Source organism: Artemia franciscana, chromosome 20 (assembly GCF_032884065.1).
Source record: "Artemia franciscana chromosome 20, ASM3288406v1, whole genome shotgun sequence".
Lineage (NCBI taxonomy): Eukaryota > Metazoa > Arthropoda > Branchiopoda > Anostraca > Artemiidae > Artemia > Artemia franciscana.
Window position 1 is genome coordinate 30,219,094 of NC_088882.1, and position 25,525 is coordinate 30,244,618.

The window sequence follows — 25,525 nt, forward strand, 5'->3', positions numbered from 1 at the left end:
TTTTTATGTAGCTGTTGGTATCAAAATCCATTTTTTAGAGCTTCGGTTACTATTGAACCGGGTCGCTCCTTACTACAGTTCGTTACCACGAACTGTTTGATTGATTTAATAAGACCACCGGTAGAAGACAGCAAAAGAAATGAACATGTATCTGTGATATTTTTTCTTGGCTAACATGCGAAATTCTATCTGTTTTTTTTTTACAGATAACATCTTTGAGCCCTTAAATCAGCGCTCTGCGAAAAACTGAACTTATTGCTATGTTTTTCTATTAAGATTACTTGTTTTATTTTCAATGTTTTGCCCCTTTTTTTGGAAATCAGGCGAATATTCTTGGACTTGTATATTTTGATGGGCAAGATTAAATAAAAAATTATATATATTTGGATTCAGCACACACACAAAAATCATTTTATATATTCATTTCTATTAGAATATCTTTTTTGAGTATCGGTTACAGTAAGCCAGTGTTACTCCTTACTTAATATTTCTTACCATGGACTGTTTTGATACTTTAATCAAGCTTTGAAATTGTCTTCTTTAAATGAAATTTCTAAAGAAATCATAAGGCAGATAAGCAAAATCTTTGGTTCTAAGCGGCGTGCATTTTAAAATCAGACACAACTTCAAAAAACGGCAAAATATATGGAAAACATAAAAATTTGAAATTAGATCTAAAAACTGATTTTGTTCAATTTATAAAAGATAATCAAAATAACTAAAAGGCATAGGAAATACGATTACATTCAGTCACTCGAAAATGTTGCAATTTTTTCGCTAATCGCACTAACTCCCCCAAAACACAACATAAAATGAAAAACGGTTCTACCGAAAATTGCCGATAGATTTTTCAAAATTGAAAACAAACACTGGTTGCTGCTCTACCTCATTTATTTAAAAGAAATCGAAGATTGGAATATAAATAATGACAAAAAATCCGATTTCCTCATCTAGCAGATCTTCCAGCACAACTTCACAATGGATCAGACTCTGCGTCGGTGGAACCTACTTCCTTTCTACCAAATCAACTTTATGTAAGGATCCACAGTCTTTTTTGTGTAGACTTGTACAGGAAGAGCCAGATTTAAACTCAGACCAGGTAAACTCTATAATTTTGTGCTTAAAAGTGCGTTTGTGTCAATTATCAAGTCTTCAAAAATTGTCATGGTAATTGGAGTTATCTTCCATTGGAGTTATCTGTTTGTGAAGTCTGGGAGCAAGAAAAAACAAGAGCTAAGAGCTCATACAGCACCTGTGATGAGGGAAATAAGGTGATTTATGTCAATTAAAGGTGTCGGAAGAGCCAAGAGCTCATACGGTATGAGCTCTGGGAAAATTCTAAGAATCAATAGATTGTTTTAAAAGGAAAATCATAGGTTAAATACCAGTCGGGATTTAAAATAAGGGTAAAATTCTAGTTTAGTGACTTCTTGCTATCTCGCAAAGGGGTTAGGTTAGGAAAATGAAACTTTCAGGGATGGGTCTACAGGCTAAAGTATGTCCCAGGAAGGTATTTCAAAGTACCTACCTCCACTCCTTCTCCCTCCAGAGGGCCCTGAAATTTGCCTACATGACAGGTCTATACCTATTGAAATTTTGACAAAACAAAATTTTATCTTAATTTTCAGTAGACCCATCCCTGAAAGTTTCATTTTCCTAACCTAAACCCTTTCTGAGATAGCAAGAAGTCAATTAACTAGAATTTTACCAAAATAAGAGCTCTGAGTCATGAGGTCCTTCTAAATATCAAAATTCATTAAGATCTGATCACCCACTTGTAAGTTAAAAATACCTTAATTTTTCCTCTCCCTTCAGCCCCCCAGATGGTTGAATTGGGGAAAACGACTATATCAAGTCAATTTGTGCAGCTCCCTGACAAGCCTATTAATTTCCATAGTCCTTGCACACCCAGAAGCACCAAACTCACCAAAGCACTGAACCCCACCCCCTAATTCCCCAAAAGAGAGCAGATCCAGTCTGGTTATGTCAATCATGTATCTATGACATTTATGAGCGTTTTTCAAGATTTCTGGTTTACCCCCTTTAAATCCCTCCAATGTCAACAGATCTGGTTGGATTTGAAATAAGAGCTCTGAGGCATGAGTTCCTTCTAAATATCAAATCTCATTAAAATCCGGTCACCCACAACTGGCACCTCACTATAGTTTTGTGATTAGTTTGTGGTATTTGGAGATAGTGCTATTTATTTATTGTTGATTGTATAACCCACACATGAGTTATCCTCACTGTAGATCATCAAATTGATAGTTTTGTGGTATTTGGAGATAGTGTTATTTATTTATTGTTGATTGTATAGCCTACACACAAGTTATCCTCACTGTGGGTCATTAAATTGATAGTTTTGTGATTAGTTTGTGACATTTGGAGATAATGCCATTTATTTATTGTTGAGCATATAACCTACATGTGCATACAACTGGCACCTCACTATAGTCTTGTGATTAGTTTGTGGTATTTGGACATAGTGTTATTTATTTATTGTTGATTGTATAACCCACACATGAGTTAACTTCACTATGGATCATTAAATTGGTAGTTTTGTGATTAGTTTGTGGTATTTATAGAGAGCTTTATTTACTTATTGTGGATTGTATAACCAAAACACAAGTTATCCTCACTTTGGGTCACCAAATTGATAGTTTTGGGATTAGTTTGGTGCATTTGGAGATAGTGCTATACATTTATTGTTGAGTGTACAACCCACACATGAGTTATCCTCAATGTGGGTCATTAAATTGATAGTTTTGTGATTAGTTTCTGGCATTTGGAGCTAATGCTATTTATTTATTATTGAGTATATAACATGCACATGAGTTATCCTCACTGTGGGTCATCAAATTGATAGTTTTGTGATTAGTTTGTGGTATTTGGAAATAGTGTTATTTATTTATTGTTGATTGTATAACCCAAACGCAAGTTATACTCACTGTGGGTCATCAAATTAATAGTTTTGTGATTGGTTTGTTGCATTTGGAGGAAGTGCTATACATTTATTGTTGAGTGTATAACCCACACATGAGTTATCCTCATTATAGGTCATCAAATTGATAGTTTTGTGATTAGTTTGTGGTATTTAGAGATAGTGCTATTTATTTATTGTTGAGTGTATAAACTACACACAAGTTATTGTCACTGTGGGTCATCAAATTGATAGTTTTGTGATTAGTTTGTTGCATTTGGAGATAGTTTTATTTATTTGTTGTTGATTGTATAACCCACACACAAGTTATTCTCACTGTGAGTCATCAAATTGATAGTTTTGTGATTAGTTTGTGGCATTTGGAGATAGTGTTATTTATTTTTTGTTGATTGTATAACCCACATACAAGTTATCCTCACTGTAGGTCATCAAATTGGTAGTTATGTGATTAGTTTGTGGTATTTGGAGAGAGCTTTATTTACTTAGTGTGGATTGTATAACCAAAACACGAGTTATCCTAGCTGTGAGTCACCAAATTGGTAGTTTTGTGATTAGTTTGTGGCATTTGGAGATAGTTCTATACATTTATTGTTGACTGTATAACCCACAAATGAGTTATCCTCATTATAGGTCATCAAATTGATAGTTTTGTGGCATTTGGAGATAATGTTATTTATTTATTGTGATTAGTTTGTGGTATTTGGAGAAAGTTTTATTTATTTATTGTTGATTGTATAACCTACACACAAGCTATCCTCACTGTGAGTCATCAAATTGGTAGTGTTGTGATTAGTTTGTTGCATTTGGAGATAGTGTTATTTATTTGTTGTTGATTGTATAACCCACACTAAAGTTATCCTCACCATAGGTCATCAAATTGATAGTTTTGTGATTAGTTTGTTGCATTTGGAGATAGTTCTATTTATTTATTGTTGATTGTATAACCCACACACAAGTTATCCTCACTGTGAGGCATCAAATTGATAGTTTTGTGATTAGTTTGTTGCATTTGGAGATAGTTATTTATTTGTTGTTGATTGTATAACCCACACACAAGTTATCCTCACTGTGGGTCATCAAATTGGTAGTTTTGTGATTAGTTTGTGGTATTTGGAGAGAGCTTTATTTACTTATTGTGGATTGTATAACCTAAACACAAGTTATCCTCACTCTGAGTCATCAAATTGATAGTTTTGTGATTAGTTTGTGGCATTTGGAGATAGTGCTATACATTTATTGCTGAGTGTATAACCCACACATGAGTTATCCTCACTGTGGGTCATCAAATTGATAGTTTTGTGATTAGTTTGTGGCATTTGGAGATAGTGTTGTATATTTATTGTTGAGCATATAACCCACACATGAGTTATCCTCACTGTGGGTCATCAAATTGATACTTTTGTGACATTTGGAGATAATGCTATTTATTTATTGTTGAGTATATAATCCACACAGGAGTTAATCTCACTGTAGGTCAATAAATTGATAGTTTTGTGATTTTTTTTGTAGATTATTAAAGAATTTGAACAAAATCAGTTCTTATGCTAACAAGACTGCTGTTGGTTTTATTTCAACTCTGGGGTTGTTGGAGTACACCCTTTCCACTTGTTTACCAAAGTCTAACCATCCCTTGAAGTTTGAATTTTTTCTAATCTCTTGTATTTTAAGAAAGATACTAAGGTTCTGAAAGACATCCAGAAGCATGCTTCTAATTGGTTATCTGGCATGCAGGAACTCTTTGATCCTGCTAAACTAAAACTCTAGACACTTGTATACAGGAGAAGACAGGCTGATGAAAGCCAGTATTCTCTCAGTATTGCTTCATGTTGTTGGTCCTAATTTAAGAACTACAGATTATTGACTGGAGCTTGTAAATCAGTCAACCAAAACCAGAGCTTATATTCAATAGTTTTCCTCAAGAATCATCAATCATTAGAATAAACTCTTTGATGATATGGTTGCTGCTGACTCTCCAAATTACTTTCCCTAATTTTGACAGTAACTAGCTTCTCTACCATGCCTGGCATTCATAGTTTCACCAACTGAGACTTTCATGAGTAATGGTCATGTACAACAACTTTGACATGATTGAGTCAATCTTTGTCCCAGAGCTGACTTATGAGGCGGAAGCCTCCAAATGGTTCTATGTTGTTTTTTTTATTGTTAACCAGCAATTTTTTTCTGAACTTTAGGGTAATGTTGGTAATATTTAAGTGGTTGTGCTTTAATAGTGAACTTCAAGATGCAAATAGGGTCTTCATGCCTTAGGTAATAACCAGGCTGCATGAGCTGTTGTCTCTTTATAATTTTGCTTCCTCAGGGAAGTGAAAACTAGACTGGGAAGCCATCGGTTATCCAACTACTCCTGATCATTAAACAACACAGCTTGTCAATCATCAACTCTGGAACTTCAAAAGGGAAAATCCTTAGATTGCTCCAAGATGCAATTTTATGGTGTGAAGGCTCTGATCCCTATACCTTGAATGTAAGCATACCTGTAGAACAAACCTTGCAAATGACCTGACAAGGATAGACTAAGTAGAAAAGCTGTTCCAATGTTGTGAGATGGTTCAGTGTCTCCATTGTGTCATAAGTTCCTTCCTGTGTCCCCAACTCCAGAAGGGAAAACCTGGTTGGATGACCTCATGTTGGTGTCAGGACAGACCTTCCATTAGTTTGCCTTGCTATAACTGGATAGCCTATAGTGATGCAGAGTGACTTTGAGGAGTGGTACCCTTGAGGTTTGGTTTATGTTGTCCTGCAGACTTTTATCTGCATATTTCTTAGGGATTAACCAATATGGATTTTTCAGGTCCAATACCAATGCTGATATATCAACATTGTACCAATATAATACCATTGTAATTTGCCAATAAATCCTCCTCCAGAAAAAAAAAAATTACGTATAGTTTAAACCTTGCATTCTCTGCCCATATCCATACTCACGTTTTTCTCCCTAGTCTGTTACACACCAAAGGATAGCCTCAATAATTCACTGTGGATCCCAAATAATGCAGACAAGATTTATTTAGAAAAGGTTTAGAAAAACGATTAAACCAAATAAAGTTCCAAGTCTGGACAGTGCTTAATAAGTGCAGTCTAACTGGGGCACATTGTAATGCAGAAAGCACAACTTTTCACCATTTTCTCCTTTCAGAGACCTTTGTTTCTCAAGTTCTCAACTGTGCTGAACACTCTTTTGCTTGGGACAGGAGAGGTACTACCAAGCAAGTTGTACCAGTCTCTTGAAACAACTGCTGTTAATTTGCCACCACTCTAACAGACAAGTTTTTTTTCTGTTAATGACAGCCTCACTCATGTACCTTCCTAGTTCCTGATCAATATTATCTACTGACTCTTCTTCTTTGCTTGTTGAATTTACAAGCATGTTACGAAACAGGCAGACAGTCAAACTTGCTGTAGCTGCTCTCTTTTGTTTTTGGTTTTCCTCCTCTTCTGTTGCTGCAGCATATTTTGTATCTTCTAATGTCTGATTCTGTGTTTCTTCTTATAGCCACCTTTTAGTGTTACTGTGTGCCTCGTGATCTAGGTAATTTTGGTATTTCTGCTGATTATGGTCACTGTAGATATGACTGAAATATCCAGTATTTTTTGTGAATTATCACTCTCTAATAAAATGATTTATGCCCATTCAAACTTGTGTTTATCCTCTTGATTTAGGGGTTGGTGCTTGTATATGGGATGTAGGAGACAAGCAAGAACAACTTCCTTGGTTTTATGTTCTTGAACTCACTATATATTTCAAATTTTGCTGCACCAGGTGTGTATTGACAAGTATCGACAACAAATACACCTTGTTTTCGTTTGACCCACCTCTACTGCTCTCTCCACCATAGTCAGACTTAGCTGGTTGCTCTGCCCCCAAGGACTAGATGAGCAAAAACTACCTGAGGAAATCCGGTGCTGTTTTATGGATATGTTGCATTAAAAAATAATCAATATCTGATATTTCTTTCTGATATCTGATAATGACACTGACTCCCATATTGGCCTGATAGTAATGGTCAAGCCCTAATTTTTTTTATTCTGTACTTAAGATGGTCAAGCAGAGATCTCAACCAAAATATTTGCATAGTTTTCTCCTATTTTTCACTGGCTGTTTTATCCTCGTTTCCTCTTCTTTACGATTTTGTTCTTTGTTTTATGCTACACTTGAGAAAATTATAGCCTACCTCAATATTGTACTGGATGTTGCTTAACAGATAATTCTTTTGGGTTTTGTTGTTTCAATGGGCTTTTTGGGGCTGAATAACCTCTTCCTGGCTACATTATTTGTTATGAACTGCTCTACCATTGTAGTATCTTTGCAGGCATGAATACATAATAAGTTGGAGGTAATAGGTTTAAGATTGTGCAGAATCTAATGGTATTAATATTTTTGCTTTATTTATTTCAGAAGAACCATAGAACTGTAACTTCAATAAACAGAAGGAATGTCAAAGTTCTAGATAAGTGCAAAGTCCTTGCAATCTTGAAAAGTTGTCAAGTTAGATAAAATAAACTTCCAGGAATAAATTCAGGGCCTAAGTCATATCCTGAGAAGGCCATTTTGGGCCACCTTTTTAAACTTGGCCCTAAAACCTTATCAGCTCTTGGATATATCTAAGATGGCCTATTTTCTTTGTAGCTATGATTTATTATAGGCTTTTAAACGAAAATTATTTTGCAGGATGAAACTGGAGCATATTTGATTGACAGGGACCCTTTATACTTTGGACCAATCTTGAATTATCTGAGACATGGAAAGCTTGTGATTGACAAAAATCTAGCAGAAGAGGGTAAAGTGAATATTTTTAAAATTCTGATATGGTCATAATACTTTAAAAAAGTTTTGCTCCTCTTCTTTTCATTTTTTTTTCTTCAGAGAAGAAGTTGGGTTTTGAGAAAGAAGAGGAGTAACCATAAAAATAGTGAGTTACCAATTTAGATGATTAGCATTTTTGATAGTAGAATACAAATTTCACTTCATTTCTTATATTTCATTCCAGATCAAATGTTGCTTCATTTCTTAGCCTCAATACAAGGGGGGGGGAGTACCCAAAGCTGTCTTGCATTATTTTTTAAGAAGAGGACAATGTGTGATTATAAATATGTATATAAATATATATGGTACCTTAATCAGAAGAAAGTAGATTTTAAAACAAAAATGAACTAAGAAGAATTGTGCAAATGAATATAAACCTTTTATTTTTAATTTATTGGTTTTGTATGCCAATGCAAAAGGTTCAGTTTGTTTGGCTGTGGAAATATGCTTTTATATTTGGAGGTGACAACTCTGTATTGCCTCCCTACTAGCAAGCTCATTACTAAGGAAAGGATAGCAGGTAATCTTAGAAAAACAACAAATGCAACCTAAAGAAAAGAGAGTTGATGATGTTAAGATAAAACCAGTCCTCTGGTGCTGAGGCCAGTGAAGTACTTAAGTAACTGGGAACCATGGGCCTTATTACAGAGCAACATAAGTTACATTATCTATCAAACTCATGCTCTTTAAAGTCAAAACAAAATTTTTAGCTACTCATCCCCACCTAATTTACTGGATATTCCATTGGTCATTTGTTTGAATGTGGATGACAAGATTTAAGCTCCTATCAGATTAGTTGCAAGGATGAAAAAAATAACATACATAAGAACTTAACTCTTACCCTTTAAAAATTTTAGTTAGATCCCGTAACTCTCAAAATATAAGCTAGGGAAGTAAGTGTTTGTGTCTAATCAGGTTCAGGTGTGATTCAACAACTTCCTCTGGGAGAGGTGTTGGTGTCAAAAAAATTTCAAATCCCATCCCTGTACATAAGTTAGATTAAGGTTGCAAAGGTACTTTAACAAATCAAAAACGCTACAATTTTAGAAGAGAAATGAACAAATTGAGTATAGCAAAATAACTGAGTAAATGCATCAAACAAAAATTACGGAAGATATCAAAATTCCAGAAAAATCAAACTTCAGGTGCTTCTTTAATCCTGGAAAAAAAGGAAAATATTATGGATAGAGATGATATATTCAGATTTATGGTAAAAGTTACCCATCTTAGTCTTAGCCATTTCTAATGGCTCATTGATTTTAATTCTTGAGACTGCTTCAGTGTTCTAAAACAAATTGTTGAACTAAGTGAAAATTTACCATGCTTGAAATAAAAATGCAAATTGATGAGAAACCACATATTAAAAGGAGAAGGGAATTGCAAGAAGGCAACTCCCTTAAAGAAAGAACCTAAAATATCACAATAACAACACAGCTGCATTTTTTATCTAAATGTCCTTCTATTTTTTTTTAATGTGTAAAATAAGCATCAACTTAAGGTTTTTTTTTCACTGGCCAAACAAAAAACAGTTAGCTAATAATTTTCACAATAATAGTGTTATAGCCATCCAACTAAAAACTGTTAGCTAATATTGTTAGAGAACAAATCAAATGCTTGTTTGAGAAGGTAGTTGGAGTATTTATTTTTCTTAGCTAACAATTGTGTGTCCACCCTCCAAACAAATACTTGTTAGCTAGCATTGTTAGTTAACATTAGGACAGCAGAAAAAAACCCTTTAATCTCTTGAACTTAGGTGTTAAATTTGAGTTACCCTTGTGCTGGACAGGATTACTGGTGGGCAGGGAATAGCCCTCATATGGTTTAATAAAACATCATGATTATGTGTAGATAGTGTTCAGTTGTGGCTTGGGAGCTGCCTTGGAGGTCAATAGAGTAGACCATTGGGTTGGCATAGTGGCTTTTCTTCTTCTTTTTCATAAAGCAAGAGGTCCATAAACACAAAAAGCAGGGTTTTTTCCCCTCTTTATTACACTGGCAACAGAACTAGGATACAATTATTACCAATTAAGGAAAGGGGCAAATCAGGAGTCATAAATTTACAACAATAATGTAGTTCAAAATCTTGAATGTCCGAAATCAATTCAATGTCCAAAATCACCAGTGAATATCCGAAATTCTTTTTTTCCCCTGCTTGGATTGAATTAGCTTTACGAGTTGGCTTTTTCAGTCTTATACAAGTTATGATGGTAAAAGTTAAAGTTAGGTTAGTTTCAGTTAGATTTGAGCTATAAATATGAGAAATGGGTTAACTAAATTTAATCTAACATGACCTGCCATAATCAAACCTTGCATTAAACTGAAAAAGTTAACTGGCAATGCTGGTTAAATCAAAGGAGAAAAAACGGTATAACACATATTATCCAGTGACTGTCAACATTTACCAATTCCGGACATTCACGGTAACAAAGTCACTAGTAATTTTGTCTCTTCTTTAGGATCTCAATGAAAAGCTTAAATATAATTCTTTTGTGTGAGGTTAGAATTCGGGATTGCAATAAAAGTATTAGGTATTTTAGCCATGGAGCAGAGGTGCTTGAGGGTAATGGTCTCCTTATACTGTGGCTGACATTCAAAGAAGATGTGTTGGATTAGTTCATCTGTTGAGAAGTAGATACAACATAGTAAAGAATGATATAACTTCCATTTAAATAGCACAGTGTTGATAAGAAGGGCACCTGATTGCACTCAGAGATGTTGCACTCTTGTATGTAAGGGTGATGATATCAGTTTACTGTGACTTAATTTATATCTTTGCCTAAATCTGTCCCTTGTATTGAGGTCAGAGGAAGGGCTTGGGTTTGAGGAAAAAGCCTTGGTTGCTAGTAAATCAGCAGTATCATTATATTTGATGCCTTTATGGCTTGGGACATGTTGAAAATATATCTGATTTCCTTTAGCATGAAGGTTCAGTGGCTGTCTTCTAATATTATATAGGTTATTATCATTGGCAATGCTATTAACATTTCGGAACAGAAGTAATGCAAATTTGGAGTCAGTTAAACAAAGGATTTTTTTAGATTCTAAGCATGAAATAGCACTATTATCTTGTATTTTAGTCAAGAGGTTTCTAATTTCTGATTCCACTGTGAAGTACAAAAATTTCAACACAAATAAAAATCTTTACCTCAGCCGAGAATTTAAGATTTGTATTGTATTATAGCCTAAAAATAAACAATTGTGTATTAAAATCCTATGGTTTGGGCTGCCATAGATGGGCAGTAGTTCTTTATGTGCTTCAAACTAAATTCCAGATTTTGTAGACAAACTACTGCTAAAATATCGAATAAAACAAGCAGTTTTCATGTAACAGAAATTTGCAAAAATCAACATCTGCCTTCTCATTTCAGTCTAACAGTCTTTTTCTTCTTCTTTTTCAGCAGGCGGGGGCTGTTCAGTCGAGACTATTCAGCCCTTTTCCTTTTGACTCACTCTGTTAGCTGGACAGAGCTACGGAGTTGGTTTGTCTTATTTATCTTGTATCTGCTCAGATTTCTTGCAGTAGATCTTTTGATACTAGGAGTTGAATTATAAGAGAATATATATTGAGTTCTCTGCTCTGTGTGCAACTATGGTCAGCAAGACTCTTGGCTGTTAGTGAAATTTTGTGGTGTTTGAAGCATTCTAATATTTTACATTGCAGGGTATACTGTGCAGACGTCAGCATATTACATTTAAATAGGCAATGATCGATTGTTTCATTTATAAGATTACATGAACTGCAAGGGGGGAAGAGGGAACATCGCCACTTGAATTAAGGAGCTGATATAAAAACCCTTGAAAATTTAGCCCATTTGAACCTGACCAAATTCTATGGTAAATCTTGGAGAGGTTGACAGTTGCAACTGATTTATTATTTTTACTCTTCTTGATAAGGCTGATGAATATAGTATAGTTGTTGTAGTTCTTATTAAAACAAAAGGGGACGTCTGATATTAGCATTAGCCTAGCAGTGAGTAAAAATGAAGTTTAGAACCTTTTTACAAAAAAAACTCTTTCTTTGAGGATTAAATAAGTAGAATTGAAGCGTTTGGCTGACTCTTAAAATAGAAGCACGAACACATTTTTGGGTTCAAATTGTGGATGGTCTTCCAAAGCCCTTTTGAGATAAATATTCCTGTGCAAAAGTAATTATTGGATGAAGTCCTACTAGAGAAACCCTTTTTGCTTTCCAACCATTTCTAAAATGTTAAGATTTGCCCTTGAGCATAACAGCATTATTTTCGATGCATCAATTTTCTCTTGGACTTGAGTTTAAACTATCATTGCTGAGAGTTAGAGGTTTAGTCCAGTCCTTCTACAGGAATTTCGCATTGTGTATAGTGATTGTTTTAAATACTTGGATCCATTGTAACTCAATCTAATTTGTTACAGCCCTGGTGCTGGTCAATCCTTGTTTAATTCAACCCGATTTAGCTCAACCTAGATGTAACTGTACCCCCCCCCCCTCTCCAACTCAATTTCATTTAACCAACCCGAAAAACCCAACAACTCTTTTTTGTGCAACTCAACTCACAATAAAATCAATTGTAATTACCACAAGACTGTAAATGAATAACAAATCTTTTGTTCCAATTGACAAAAGTTTCACTCAAATTAAATCAAATATATTGGTTAGTTCATTGCGGGATTTTTTCAATGAGGTTCTAATTCTAAGAAACCCTCCACTTTCTAAGAAAGAGCAGCGATTTATATTTCTTCTGCTTGCATATACGAAATTAGTCAAACCTGTTATGAAGCCAGAAGTTTGAAAATAAGCAGTGTCTTTGGTTGTGTTTTGTATTTTATGTATGTGTTTTGTTCAGGGTGTGTACAATGGAATTTTGTAAGCCTACTGTTTTGTATGATCGTATGTAAGCAAATTTGACGTGCTTAAATTTTCTTTTATTATATATTTTTTTTGTATTTAGCCTATGGTAAACACATGGCGATGGCTACGCATGATATATATGCGGCCAGATGAATGTTTTGGTACCATCTTATAGAAAATAGTAGAACTTTCTTATGAACATGACAAACATGACCTTGCTCAAAATCTTTTGTAATATTAAATCTGAAGAAAAAACCCTGTTTCACAGACTGCATAATCATGCTATACTAGCCAGATCTCTGGGTTGTTAGTTTCTAGTCCCAAATACTTAAAGAAGGTAACAAATATAATTTCAAAAAGAAGAAATTTCATTTTTTAATTTTTATATTTTGATAATCATATTCTTTCATAATCCTTGTAAATCATAAATTATACACAAAAACTTGCATTAGATCGTGGAAGGTACATTTCAGCAGAAGGGCCCATATTTCTCAGAGCAGCTGTTGAAAGACAAAGTAATTGGTAGCACTTAAAAAGATAAAGAGATACTTATTTTCCCGGGTATGGGTACTGTATTTTCTCTGAATATGTTTAAGGAAAAGTTCGCAAACCCTGAGTTTAATGGAAACACTTGTGTAAGCACCAAAATATTAAGAAAGAATTGGATATATATATATATATATATATATATATATATATATATATATATATATATATATATATATATATATATATATATATATAACAGGAAATAAATATCCTAGGGAATTAAAGAATAAAGTGAGCATATTTGGGGGAAGAGGACATAGGAAAATCTATAAAAATAGGTGCTGGAAATTATGAAATAAGGTTGAAAATTTAGTTTTATAGCTTTGTCTCTTTTCTGCCTTCTTGATGAAAATCCAGTCCTTACCCCCTTGATGTAACTCCCTCAGTGGGCAACAATCGCTAATCCTCTACTTTCTCAGTGAGCAACACATTTCAAACAAAAAAGGATGAATCTTATCACGTCTACAAATATGATCCTGACTCAGGAATATGATGTTGATGTTTGAATCAACACTATTTCCCTGATAGGCAGGAAACTTATATGCTTCAGTCCCTGGACTAAGGGACACCCAATACAACAAGAAAAGAAAAATATCGCTTCCTCTTAAATAGGGCTCGAGAAAGGGTAAAAATTTATTTTTCTGGCCACATTGTGTGGAAGGGATGATTGTGAAAATTAGGAGGGGGGGGTCATTCATTGCATGATATACATTGTATGAGACGTTCCGCATATCGTGTACCACGTGATTCTCCCCTTAGAGAAACATTATCCCTTTATGAACTTAGTATGGTGCGTGATTTAGACGTTTTGACTTGACCAGTAGATTCAGCATTGAAAAATGATCGAAAATGGCTACACCAAAAAGAAAGAAAAACGAAAGTCACAAAAACCCAGACACTGGCCCCAACATGTTGAGAAAAAGGGTTTTGTCAGTGTTAATTATCTTTCTCTTTTAAAGGTGTTTTAGAAGAGGCTGAGTTTTACAACATTGCAGATCTGGTTCAACTAGTCAAAGATAGAATTAATGGGAAAAAACTTACAGAGTCCAATGATCATAGAAGTTTTGTGTATAGAGTGCTTCAGTGCCATGAAGATGAGCTTACTCAAATGATCTCTACCATGTCAGATGGCTGGAAATTCGAACAAGTAATTTATTCCTTTTTCTTAAAAAACATCAAAGTGGTCTTAAACCAATTGTTGTTAGTTTAAAACTAATCCCTTTATTTTCGAAGCATTACGAGAACAAATTTCACCTTTTTTCACATTGCGTGAGTTTTACACTATACTGGAAAAAATTTGTTTGAAAATTCAATAGAATTTATTCGAATTATTTACGAATGGAAAATGGGATTTTTGAATTGCAACAATTTAGGAGTTCTATACCTCCCAAAAAACGTTGTTGAATTTAACTTGTTGAGAAACAAACATGTTGGAAGTCTAAGCATTTATTCAATTTTGACCTTCAAGACATGACTTTAAACTTCAAAAACAAAATTATCACAGTTTGCGTATAGAGTGCTTCAGTGTCATGAAGATAAGATTCCTCGAATGGTCTCTACCGTGTCGGAATTTTAACAGGTAAATTATTCTTTTTTGTTAAAAAAAAAATATCAAAGCAGTCTTAAAGAAAATATTTTTTATGTAAAACTAATCCCTTTTATTAGCAAAGCATTAGTAGAATAAATTAAAAAAAAAAATTCACGTTGGTCGAGTTTTCACCATACTCTAAATTTTTTTTTAAATTGAATAGAATTTGTTTGACATATTTACAAATTGAAAATGTGGTTTTGGAATTCTAACAAATTGGAGGTTCTATACCGCCCTGGAAAATCTTCGCTAAATTTTATCTTGTTGAGGAAAAAACATGCTGGAATTTTATACATTTATTGAATTTCAATTTGAAGATGTGAATTTTCCACTTCAAGAGCCTAATTATTGCAGTCTTATGTATAGAGCGCTTGAGTGCCATGAAGATGAGACTACTCAACATGTCGGATGGCTCGAAATTTGAACGAGTAATTCTATTCTTTTTTCTTTTAAAACAAAATATTGGTCTTACATAAAATATTTGCTAATATAAAGCTAATTGAATTTTGATTAGGGTAAAAACATAAAAAAAGGCGAGAGAAGAGACTGCTCAAGTGTCACATCAAGTCTTTATGATCAGTTCAGCAACACTTGAAATGTTCACATCAACACTGCTCTGGTCAATTCAAGTATTGCTGATCAGTTCAGCAACACTTGAACTGATCACAGCAACACTGACCTGGTCAATTCAAGTCTTGCTGGTCAGTTCAGCAACACTTGAACTGTTCACATGCACACTGCTTTGGTCAATTCAAGTATTGCTGATCAGTTCAGCAACACTTGAACTGATCACAGGAACACTGCCCTGGTCAATTCAAGTCTTGCTAATCAGTTCAGCAACCCTTGAACTGATAACATCAACTCTGCCCAGGTCAATTCAAGTCTTGCTGATCAGTTCAGCAACACTTGAACTGATAACATCAACACTGCTCTGGTCAATTCAAGTCTTGCTGATCAGTTCAGCAACACTTGAACTGATCACAGCAATACTGACCTGGTCAATTCAAGTCTTGCTGATCAGTTCAGCAACACTTGAACTGTTCACATGCACACTGCTTTGGCCAATTCAAGTATTGCTGATCAGTTCAGCAACACTTGAACCGATCACAGGAACACTGCCCTGGTCAATTCAAGTCTTGCTGATCAGTTCAGCAACCCTTGAACTGATAACATCAACTCTGCCCAGGTCAATTCAAGTCTTGCTCATCAGTTCAGCAACACTTGAACTTATAACATCAACACTGCTCTGGTCAATTCAAGTCTTGCTGATCAGTTCAGCAACACTTGAACTGATCACAGCAACACTGCTCTGGTCAATTCAAGTATTGCTGATCAATTCAGCAACACTTGAACTGATCAAATCAGCACTGCTCTGGTCAATTCAAGTATTGCTGATCAGTTCAGCAACACTTGAACTGACCACAGCAACACTGTTCTGGTCAGTTCAAGTCTTGCTTATCCTTGCTTGAAGCAAATAAGCTTACTCAAATGGTCAGATATACTGCCATAAGCCTTCCTAATTATTCAACATGATAATAAAAACATTAAAAAGACGCATTTAACTCCAAAATGTGCTAAAAGCAAAAAAAAAAAAAAAATCCCAGCTACGAAGAAAAGGGAAAATTACTTAAGACTAAAAAATTAGAGTCGGGACGGATAATGTATAGAAAGTTTTGGCTGTGTGCTGTTTTTTTTTAGTGAAGAAATAAACTAGCTATTTTTCAATGAAAATACCAAAAAAGGTATTTCTCAAAATCTAGGATGGTGGGGGAAAGAACAGATAAAATCTTGGGGGAACAGACATAAAATATGTCGTGATTGTCCTGTGTTATTTTTTTGTTTTATAAAATTTGCATTTTTTGGTTGATTGAAAAAAACTAACTTTAATTTTTCATTACATTTGGAGATAAAAGTGTTTTTAAAACATTGTGTTCCTGGTATTTTTATTTTACTTTTTATTTTGAGTAAATCTCCTAGAACCCAAAATTAACATCTTCATTTTCTAAGGGTTCATTTATTTTATTGGCAAATCTTCCTTACAAAGCCTGATGCCGAGACCACGTATACGTCTCTGTCAAAGAACTAGTAGCCCTGGCTACTTGTATATTGTGAATACTATATCTATAAATTGATTTTTCAAATGTTTGATCGTTGAGGATTTGATCCTCCAAATAGATTGAAGTTTATCCGAATATTTAAAAAGTTTGGACTCACCTTAGCAATGGATTTTAAGAGTTCCATTGCAGATGGAACTCTTAAGCAAAAATTTCAACAGGACTTAAGTCATTTTTCACCTTTCTTTTTTTCGTTTTGTGGTTTATTTCTCCCAATTTTCTTTAAAAAAAAAATGGAAAAAAAGTTTGATAACGAAATGGCCTAGGTTTTGAGAAATTGCTTTAATATGTATCTGAAAGCATGAAAATCTATATCTAAGGTGAGTAACATTTATACTATGATATTTGAATAATATCATAGCATGTGATAGTTTTCTTCTACCATGTTTAAATAATTCCTATCGTTTTATTTCTAAGTATTTTCTAATTTGCCCTATTTTATGACTTGTTTTTGCAACAAGATAAATAAAATATCTGAGACTGGCTGTTAAAAATGTGATTAAATTTCAAATAATGATACGATAGTTTGACTTACAGTCTGCTTGCAGCGGTCATTTGGGTTTTTGATATATGTTGCTTCTTTATAAACTATGCTGCTTTATAAACTTCTTTATAAACTATGCAATTTGCCGCCGAGTGAGGCTATGAGTGTATTAAAAAAAAAAAAACAAGTTTTTTAACTGAAAGTAAGGAGCTACATTAAAACTTAAAACGAACAGAAATTACTCCGTGTATAAAAGGGGCTGTTCCCTCCTCAACACCCCGCTCTTTACGCTAAAGTTCGACTCTTTCTGTCAATTCTACTTTATAAAACAGTAAATAACTTTAGTATAAAGAGTGGAACATTGAGGAGGGAACTTATACATTAAAAATCCGATTCTTTTGATGTATCTATTAGTATCAAAATTCCGTGTTTTAGAGTTTCGTTTACTATTTAGCCGGGCCGCTCCTTACTACAGTTCGTTACCACGAACTGTTTGATCAGATAGTAATTACTTAAAGAAAAAAAATGCAACAAAGTGACGTAAAGTCTGAACCATTCAACAACAATCTCCAAAATTAATTTAAATGTCGCCACCTAGTATTTTAGGAGTTTTTGCAATAAATACTCTGTAAGTTTCCTTTATCAAACAGTTCGTGGTAACAAACTGTACTAAGGAGCGACCCGGCTCAATAGTAACCGAAACTCTAAAAACTAAAAAGTGTTTTACTGTTTTAAAAAGTAGAGTTGAGAGAAAGAGTCAAACTTTAGTGCAAAGAGCGGGGCGTTAAGGAGGGAGTAGCCCCTTTCATATACGAAGTAATTTCTGTTAGTTTTAAGTTTTAATGTCGCTCATTACTTCCAGTTAAAAAAAAAACTTGTTTTTTTGTATTTAATCACTTCTGAGGAACCATCAGAAGAGTCCAGCAGCTAAAAGAAAAAGAAATTTCCTTTAAAATATGAAAGATTACAAAAAAGTTTGATAATAAGATGGAACTGGTTTTGTCGAAGTTGCTTAAACATACATCTGAAAGGTTGAGATTCCATATCTAACCTGAGCTTAAGTACCATTTATGTTATATTAGAAGAACAGTTTTGGTCCGCCATGTTTTTTTTTCATTCTACCTTATTATATTAATTTTATCATTATATTTTTAAGTATTTTCTAATCTGAGCATTTTATTGGCCACAAGTTTGAATAATTAACCTAAAATACTAGAGGATGGCTCTTAAAAACGTGGTAAAGCTTGAAATAAAGACATGGCAGTTTGAATTACAGCTTAAAAAGGATAAAGGATAAAGATCCTCCAGAGCCATGGCTGGCGCATAGGGCGTCGAATCGACGTTTCAGCTGCTGGGTATTTTTTTTTTACAGGGACAAGTAGCAAGCTTGTCGCCCAACCTTGCTCTGGCGGGGATCGAACCCTGGGCCCCGTATTCCCAAGAAGAACATCAATCCACTGTGCTACAACAGGTTTGAATTACAGCTTAGAGTACGCATTTGGAATTTTGAAATATATGAGTTCTATATCAATCACGTTGCTATGTAATTTTTATTTGCCCCAGATTGAGGCTATCAGTGTATCAAATAGCAGCTACAAAAGAAAGAAAAAGCCAAAACAGCAACAAAGTGATATAAAATCTGAACTATTCAACAACAAATTAATAAATTTAAATTAATTTAAATGCCGTTGTCTGATATTTTAAGAGTTTTAAACATAGATACCTTATTTGAGTTTCATTGACCACCTCTGAGAGTCTGAATTGAGTTCTACAGTTCAAATAAATTAAGGACATTTTTCCTTAAAAGAAATTGATTTTGAGATGGCACAAGTCTTGCTGAAATTTCTTTTTTAAAAGTCTGAAGGCCTGCGAACCCATATATAACTACTACTATTACTGTCAACTCACTGCCTCCAAGTCACCAGAAGTAGTTCCTTACGTCCCTTCTTCACCCCAAGCTTTTTAAAGCTTCACTCTTTTAGCCCCTCCCATGAAGCTCCAACTTCCTTTAAATCCTTCCTTGTAACCTCTTCCTGGTCCATTCCCCAGCAATATGTTTTTTGTTTGGCCTCATATGGATGGCCAAAAAGCACAATTCCAAAATGTATTTGAATATTCTCACGTTGTTTTTTTGGAAATGTTTACAACAGATAGCTTTCATAAATTTTAATTATCATTTTTGAGGAGCAAACAATTGAAACTAAAAGAAAACTAACAGAGAAGTAAATTGAAAAAAAAACTTACTGAAAAATTACGTCTTAGTTTGTCAATGGCAATTAAAATACCAATAGAATAGTGACTGGTGGACTTGAAAAAATTGAAGAACTGAAAAAATTGCGAATGATTTAAACCCTCTATGTATAATTAAAATGTACAATAGGAATATGAAGATAAAAAAAAAAAATGAAAATTATTTTTGGCTACACTCTTGTGCAAGGCTTCTTCTGAGCTAAACTACGATAACAAAAGAGCAGTACCATTTGATTCTCTTTAAAAACATGATGGCTGCTACCATAGTTGACATGTTGACAATATAATGGTTGACAATGCAATGACATATTTTCATAACACAGACAAAATGCATAATTCATGACAAACCCCAATCGATTCTAAGCTTTATTCATTAGGTTCTCTTGTGAAGTTCCAATTTCTTTTAAATCCTTTCTTGTAAACTTTTCCCAGTCTATTTCCCTGCGGTAGACTTTTCGTTTTGCCCCAGACGGATGGCAAAAGTGAACAATTGTGAAATATATCTGTACGATGATACATAGCCAAGCTGTACAAAGTCGTTCTATATTAGGTCCTCCCTTTTTTAACACCCTGTAACAAACCTTAATTAATCCTTCTGAACCTTATGCTATGTCGACCCACAACCAATTTCTACTAGGTCCCTCATAAGGTTTGTGGAAAAAAACGTCACTTACACCCAATAGGAGGATTACCTTACTGCATATTTCTAACAAACCTTAAGAACCTTAACACCTTAAACTATGTCAACACAGCCAATCTCTACTATTACGTTCTTAAGGTTTGTTAGTAAAACATGACTTACACATAGCAGATGTGCATCTAAGTGTATCTTTCATGTATCTAACAAACGTGTTGAACGACTGAGTATTGCTTGTAGTAGTAGTAGTATTGCTTGACTATACATTGATAAGGGGATTCTTCTTCTTTATGTTTCCCCCTAGTTTCCTTTTTTTTCGATTCCCTTTTCTCCCTAGTTTTTCGCCATTTTTTTATGCATACACAATCACTGAAAGCTCTAAAGCAATTTGGCAAATCAAGAAAAAGACTCGTAAAAACTAGTTTAAGTCCTGGTATAAACAACAGTTTTTCACTCTATTTGAGGTTTTTATAGACTGCTTTCGTTTTTTTTTTAATTTTCCCTTTTTCTTTTCATGGCTTTTGTCATTCATGACTATGAAAATTTTGTTAGTCAACATTTTTATTTGAATTCTTAGAAACGTTTCATATAGTTGTTTTTTTTTTAGATAGGGGGCACTTTTTTCTGGGTTAAAAATAAAATTGCTATTGTTTTTGGCCTTTCCTCTTAATTACGTTTCTTGTCTGTTGAATTTTTCTATCTCGTTTTTTTATCTATCCTATTTGTACCTATTTATCTTCAATTGTCTTTTGTTTTCTGTAGCTGGTCAACGTGGGACCTGGTTACTCCTTTGGAAATGAGCTTCATAATGAGTATCTATGTGTTGTCTCGAGAGAGTCCACCTCAACCCAGGCTAATGGAGAAGTAGAACCAACAGAGAAAGCTAAAGTAAGTAAACTTGTAGGGCTAAGAACTTGTGACTAAGCTCCAATAGAGCTCATGCTTATCGGGCTAAGAACTTGTGTCTAAGATGTAATAGGGCTAAAAACTGGTGCCTAAGCTCCAATAGGTCTCATGCTTAAAGGACTAAGAACTTGTGTCTAAGCTGCATTAGGGCTAAGAACTAGTGTCTTAGATAAAATAGGGCTAAGAACTTGTGCCTAACCTGCAATAGGGCTGATACTTAGAGGACTAAGAACTAGTGTTTAAGCTGCAATAGGGCTAAGAAATTGCGCCTAAGGTGGTATAGATTAGTGAAATAATGTAATTAGATACAATATCACCTGTCCTCTGCACAAACCAGTATCTGCATGTATATATATATATATATATATATATATATATATATATATATATATATATATATATATATATAGAAAATCTGAAAATAGTGACTTCTCTCATTTTTGGAGTGGGAGAAATGTATGAACTTTGGGTTCTTTTATTTAACAATTAATTTACACTGACATAAAAAAAAAAAAAAGTAAATTAACAAAGTAGAGCCCGAAAGGCTTTGTCATGGCCAAGAAAGGACAGGTGATGAAAAAATATGAAAAAAAAGAAAACGTTGCCGACTTCACCAATCCCCGAAATTATAAGCTAGGCAGAAGGAGGAGAGTATGACTTCAATAATTGAAATAAACATCCAGAAAAGCAGAAAGCAAGTAAGTAAAAACTTCAGCTAACGGAGAGTAGAGCTCAATGTTTTTGCCTAATGAAGACATAACCGAAGAGAAGCACAAAGTAACATGCATGCTTTAAGACAAAAGCAAGTCAAATGGAGAAAAAACAAGCTCTAAAAGGCAAAAAAAGCAGTCCATCCCAGCGAGTATACATAAGATCAAAAATACCAGCAATTATAAATCAAACAAAAATTAAAACTAGATCAATCATTCTTAATTCCCCACATCCCGACCAGTAATAAACGTATAAACATATTTTTTTCATCTGCGAACAACTCGAGAAGAAAACAACTTAATTATTAGCTAGAAATTCTCTAGTATTCTTTTTGAAGATGACAAACGAGTGGTAGCTTTGTGCAGCTGCCACTTCCCGAATAGGCCTTTGAAGTCAGTTTTCTTCTCGTCTTTGCCACTCTTGTTTCTGGTGGACGTAGATATTAAGTTTTGTTGTATAAAGTATGTAATTCTAATTACACTGTTGATAATTAATTAATGGTTATTTAATCAACAGTTGATAAGCATAAGTAATCAATCAACAAATTATTTATTTTTTGAATAGCTGTAGTTTAGTGATTTAATATGTGTAATTGTAAATTACAATGTTAATAATTAATAAATTTGTAAATAATTAATTGATTAGTTGACTAACTTGATATAAGTAATTATCATTTGTATTTTAATACTTTGATATGTGTAATTGTAAATTACAGTGTTAATAAGAAACAGTTATTAAATAATTAATAAGTGAATGATTAATTTGTTAATTTAATAAATCTAATATGCAATTAAACATGTTTAGTTTAGTTGTTTGACATGTGTAACTTAAGCTATTGAAAACCGGTGAAGTTTGTTTTGCTCCTGTTGATACTAGGTTATATCTCTGAAAGTAGAGATCGTAGAAAAATTCTGACTGCACCAATTGACTCTCCATGTCAAGATTAGATCAAGTTCTACACTAAATATAGAATTTTTCATAAATTCGCTGGTATCTACGATGGAAAAAACAGCTGGTTTCTATTGATACAACTAGATAAAAGATCTAGTTATACTGAAACTACAACAATAAGAAAATATGATGATTTTTTTTATAAAACAATAGAATAATAAGGCGTAATTTTGTATTTAGATGAAATAATGATAATAGAGTAACATATCTAATAATAATATTGCTGAACTTGTCAGAACATATAATAAAATAAATTTTGAAATACTATTATCATCAATGCAATGATATAACTAAATGAAGCAATATAACCAGATACTAGTCCAAAACTAAATAGATTCTTGGATAAGAAAAGAAAGAAATAAACCTAAATAATTATCAATGCTATCTTCCTTTTCATGCTCAAATGCAATAAAATTCCCATTAGGAACAAAGGCGCATCCAGAGGGTGATTTTATTTGTATCCCCGCTTCCCGTAGACTGAAAGTTGTGCTAATTGCAGAGGTGGAGGTGCAAAAACACCAGTTGGGGAGCTCAAGTTTCGTTAGTGTCCAGCGTCCCCAGACATTAATTCTAAATCGGTGCATGATTAGGAAAGCCATTTTTTTAAGTAACCTACTTGGTGACTTACAAAAAAATTTGGTTAAATATAGGCAATTTTTTAATTCTGAAGTGAAATGTAAGATTTTAAATTAGAATTTAGGCATCTGACCATGTATATATATATATATATATATATATATATATATATATATATATATATATATATATATTCTATAACGATATATTCTACATTCTTGCAGTACTATATTAAGCTGAATATTTCCATTAAGTAGTTTATTTTCATTTCCAGATTCTGCAACTAAAAGGATCACGGATGTAAACAACTCTACGTCCGTCAATTGTGCTGAAGTTGGTTTATGATGTTTGAGCGTAGTTTGTGTTGAGTGAGCTTTCGTCTGTGACAGGAATTGCAAGTCTTTTTTTCTTGACAGTTTTGTTTCTCATTTTAAAGTCATTTTTTGCTGTATAGGCTATGCATTTTCATGCCTTTTTTTTTAAGCTGACATTTTATTTATCTCTGTTTTTTAATATAGTGTTTGAGTAAAATTGTTGTCTAAGTTTAATGATTTTGACACGAAAGTATTGAAGGAAAGCTTATAACAATAATATTTTGCTAATAGTATGTCTGTTGTAGAAGTTCCGGCCATGAAAATATATAACTATTTCCTAAAGGTGTGTTTCCACTATCCCAACAAAGATCTTTAAATATCGATTTTTCTAATGATTGTGTTTCTGTGAGCTTACAGAAGATTGTTGCCAATAATTGTAAGCACGTGTTGAAATGTGGTTGGAGAGAATTGCTAATTGATTTAGATCATAAAGTTAAAAATAATCGGTGAATAAAAATAAAATTACCAATTGCTTCACTTATCAGAGATTTTTAATTAAGTTACGCTCTTAACGTCCTTTTTAATTCGCCGGACATAAAGAGCAATTTACTTAAGGCGCGTAAGAACAGAAACTTTAGAACAGAACATTTATTTTGATTGGCGGGTTATTTATAGCTGACCAACCGTAGACTTTTTTTTTTTTGATTTGTGGATTATTTATACCTGACCAACCGTCAACTATTTTATTTAGTTTTCCATTTATTTTTATTGGCGGGTTATAGCTGACCAACCGTAGACTATTTGATTTTTTTATTTTTCTGTTTATTTAGTGTATTTATTTATTTTGATTGGCGGATTATTTATAGCTGACCAACCATAGACTATTTGATTTTTTTATTTTTCTCTTAATTTAGTGTATTTATTTATTTTGATTGGCGGATTATTTATAGCTGACCAACCGTAGACTATTTGATTTTTTTATTTTTCTCTTTATTTAGTGTATTTATTTATTTTGATTGGCGGATTATTTATAGCTGACCAACCGTAGACTATTTGATTTTTTTATTTTTCTCTTTATTTAGTGTATTTATTTATTTTGATTGGCGGATTATTTATAGCTGACCAACTGTAGACTATTTTACATTCTTGCACTGTGCAGCATACTTTAGAAAATACTTTAAAGTAGCTTACTTTACGGAATGGCAATACCAAACAGCTACAAGAAATCGCTGTGGATGAGAAGTTGTTTTTGAAGTTATTTTTTAATGTTAACACAAAATGTTGTTTTGTGTTCTTCTTCTTCTTAAGGTAGGAGGTCTATAAATACCAAAAATAGGTTCTTTCACCTCGCATGGTCTACTGGTGACACAGATCCTTAGGTCGATCCACAAGGCAAAACTGCCAGCAGAGATTTACAGCATCAAGGAGGAATATCTATTGAACTTGTCTATTTTTATTTTACATTTATAAGTCTCATTTTTTCCAATCAATAGGGGTTAATTCTGGGATAAATTTTCTTCGCAATTAATGTTTTCAGAAAACGCGCAATATCACGTTAGTTAACACATCTTTTTGCGCGAGCTCACAGCATTCTGCTAGTATTGGGACTACACAAACAAGGCATATTTAAGTTTATCCTATCTTCTTAAGATACGATAAGATTTATTTCTGAAAAACAGCTATGTCACAAGCCCAAATGGGTCGAATTCGCATTTTAGCGTCAATAAACAAAAAAGAGACAAAACAAACAATAAGCAAATAAAACGGAGGAGATTCACTGATTGAAAATGTCAACTATATGCGGGATTTAAGTTCTTCTATAACTTTTAGTGAAAACTTTTATTGGGGCAA

At 33.5% G+C, this 25,525-nt stretch overlaps 1 protein-coding gene across 1 annotated transcript; it reads left to right on the forward strand.

Moving 5' to 3' along the window:
- Positions 1–882: 882 nt before the first annotated feature.
- On the forward strand, positions 883–23,892 carry LOC136040100 (BTB/POZ domain-containing protein KCTD5-like). The gene is made up of 5 exons (XM_065724196.1): positions 883–1,099; positions 7,632–7,740; positions 14,103–14,290; positions 20,979–21,104; positions 23,635–23,892. The coding sequence occupies exons 1-5, from the start codon at positions 926–928 to the stop codon at positions 23,662–23,664; spliced, it is 627 nt and encodes a 208-aa protein (XP_065580268.1). The 5' UTR covers positions 883–925; the 3' UTR covers positions 23,665–23,892.
- Positions 23,893–25,525: the final 1,633 nt, after the last annotated feature.

Excerpts from the sequence above, each read along its gene's own strand:
- LOC136040100 (XM_065724196.1), top strand. The coding sequence starts at position 926 with ATGACAAAAAATCCGATTTCCTCATCTAGCAGATCTTCCAGCACAACT. Across the intron at positions 14,291-20,978 it reads ATGGCTGGAAATTCGAACAA|CTGGTCAACGTGGGACCTGG; the intron begins GTAATTTATTCC and ends TGTTTTCTGTAG. Across the intron at positions 21,105-23,634 it reads AACCAACAGAGAAAGCTAAA|ATTCTGCAACTAAAAGGATC; the intron begins GTAAGTAAACTT and ends TTTCATTTCCAG.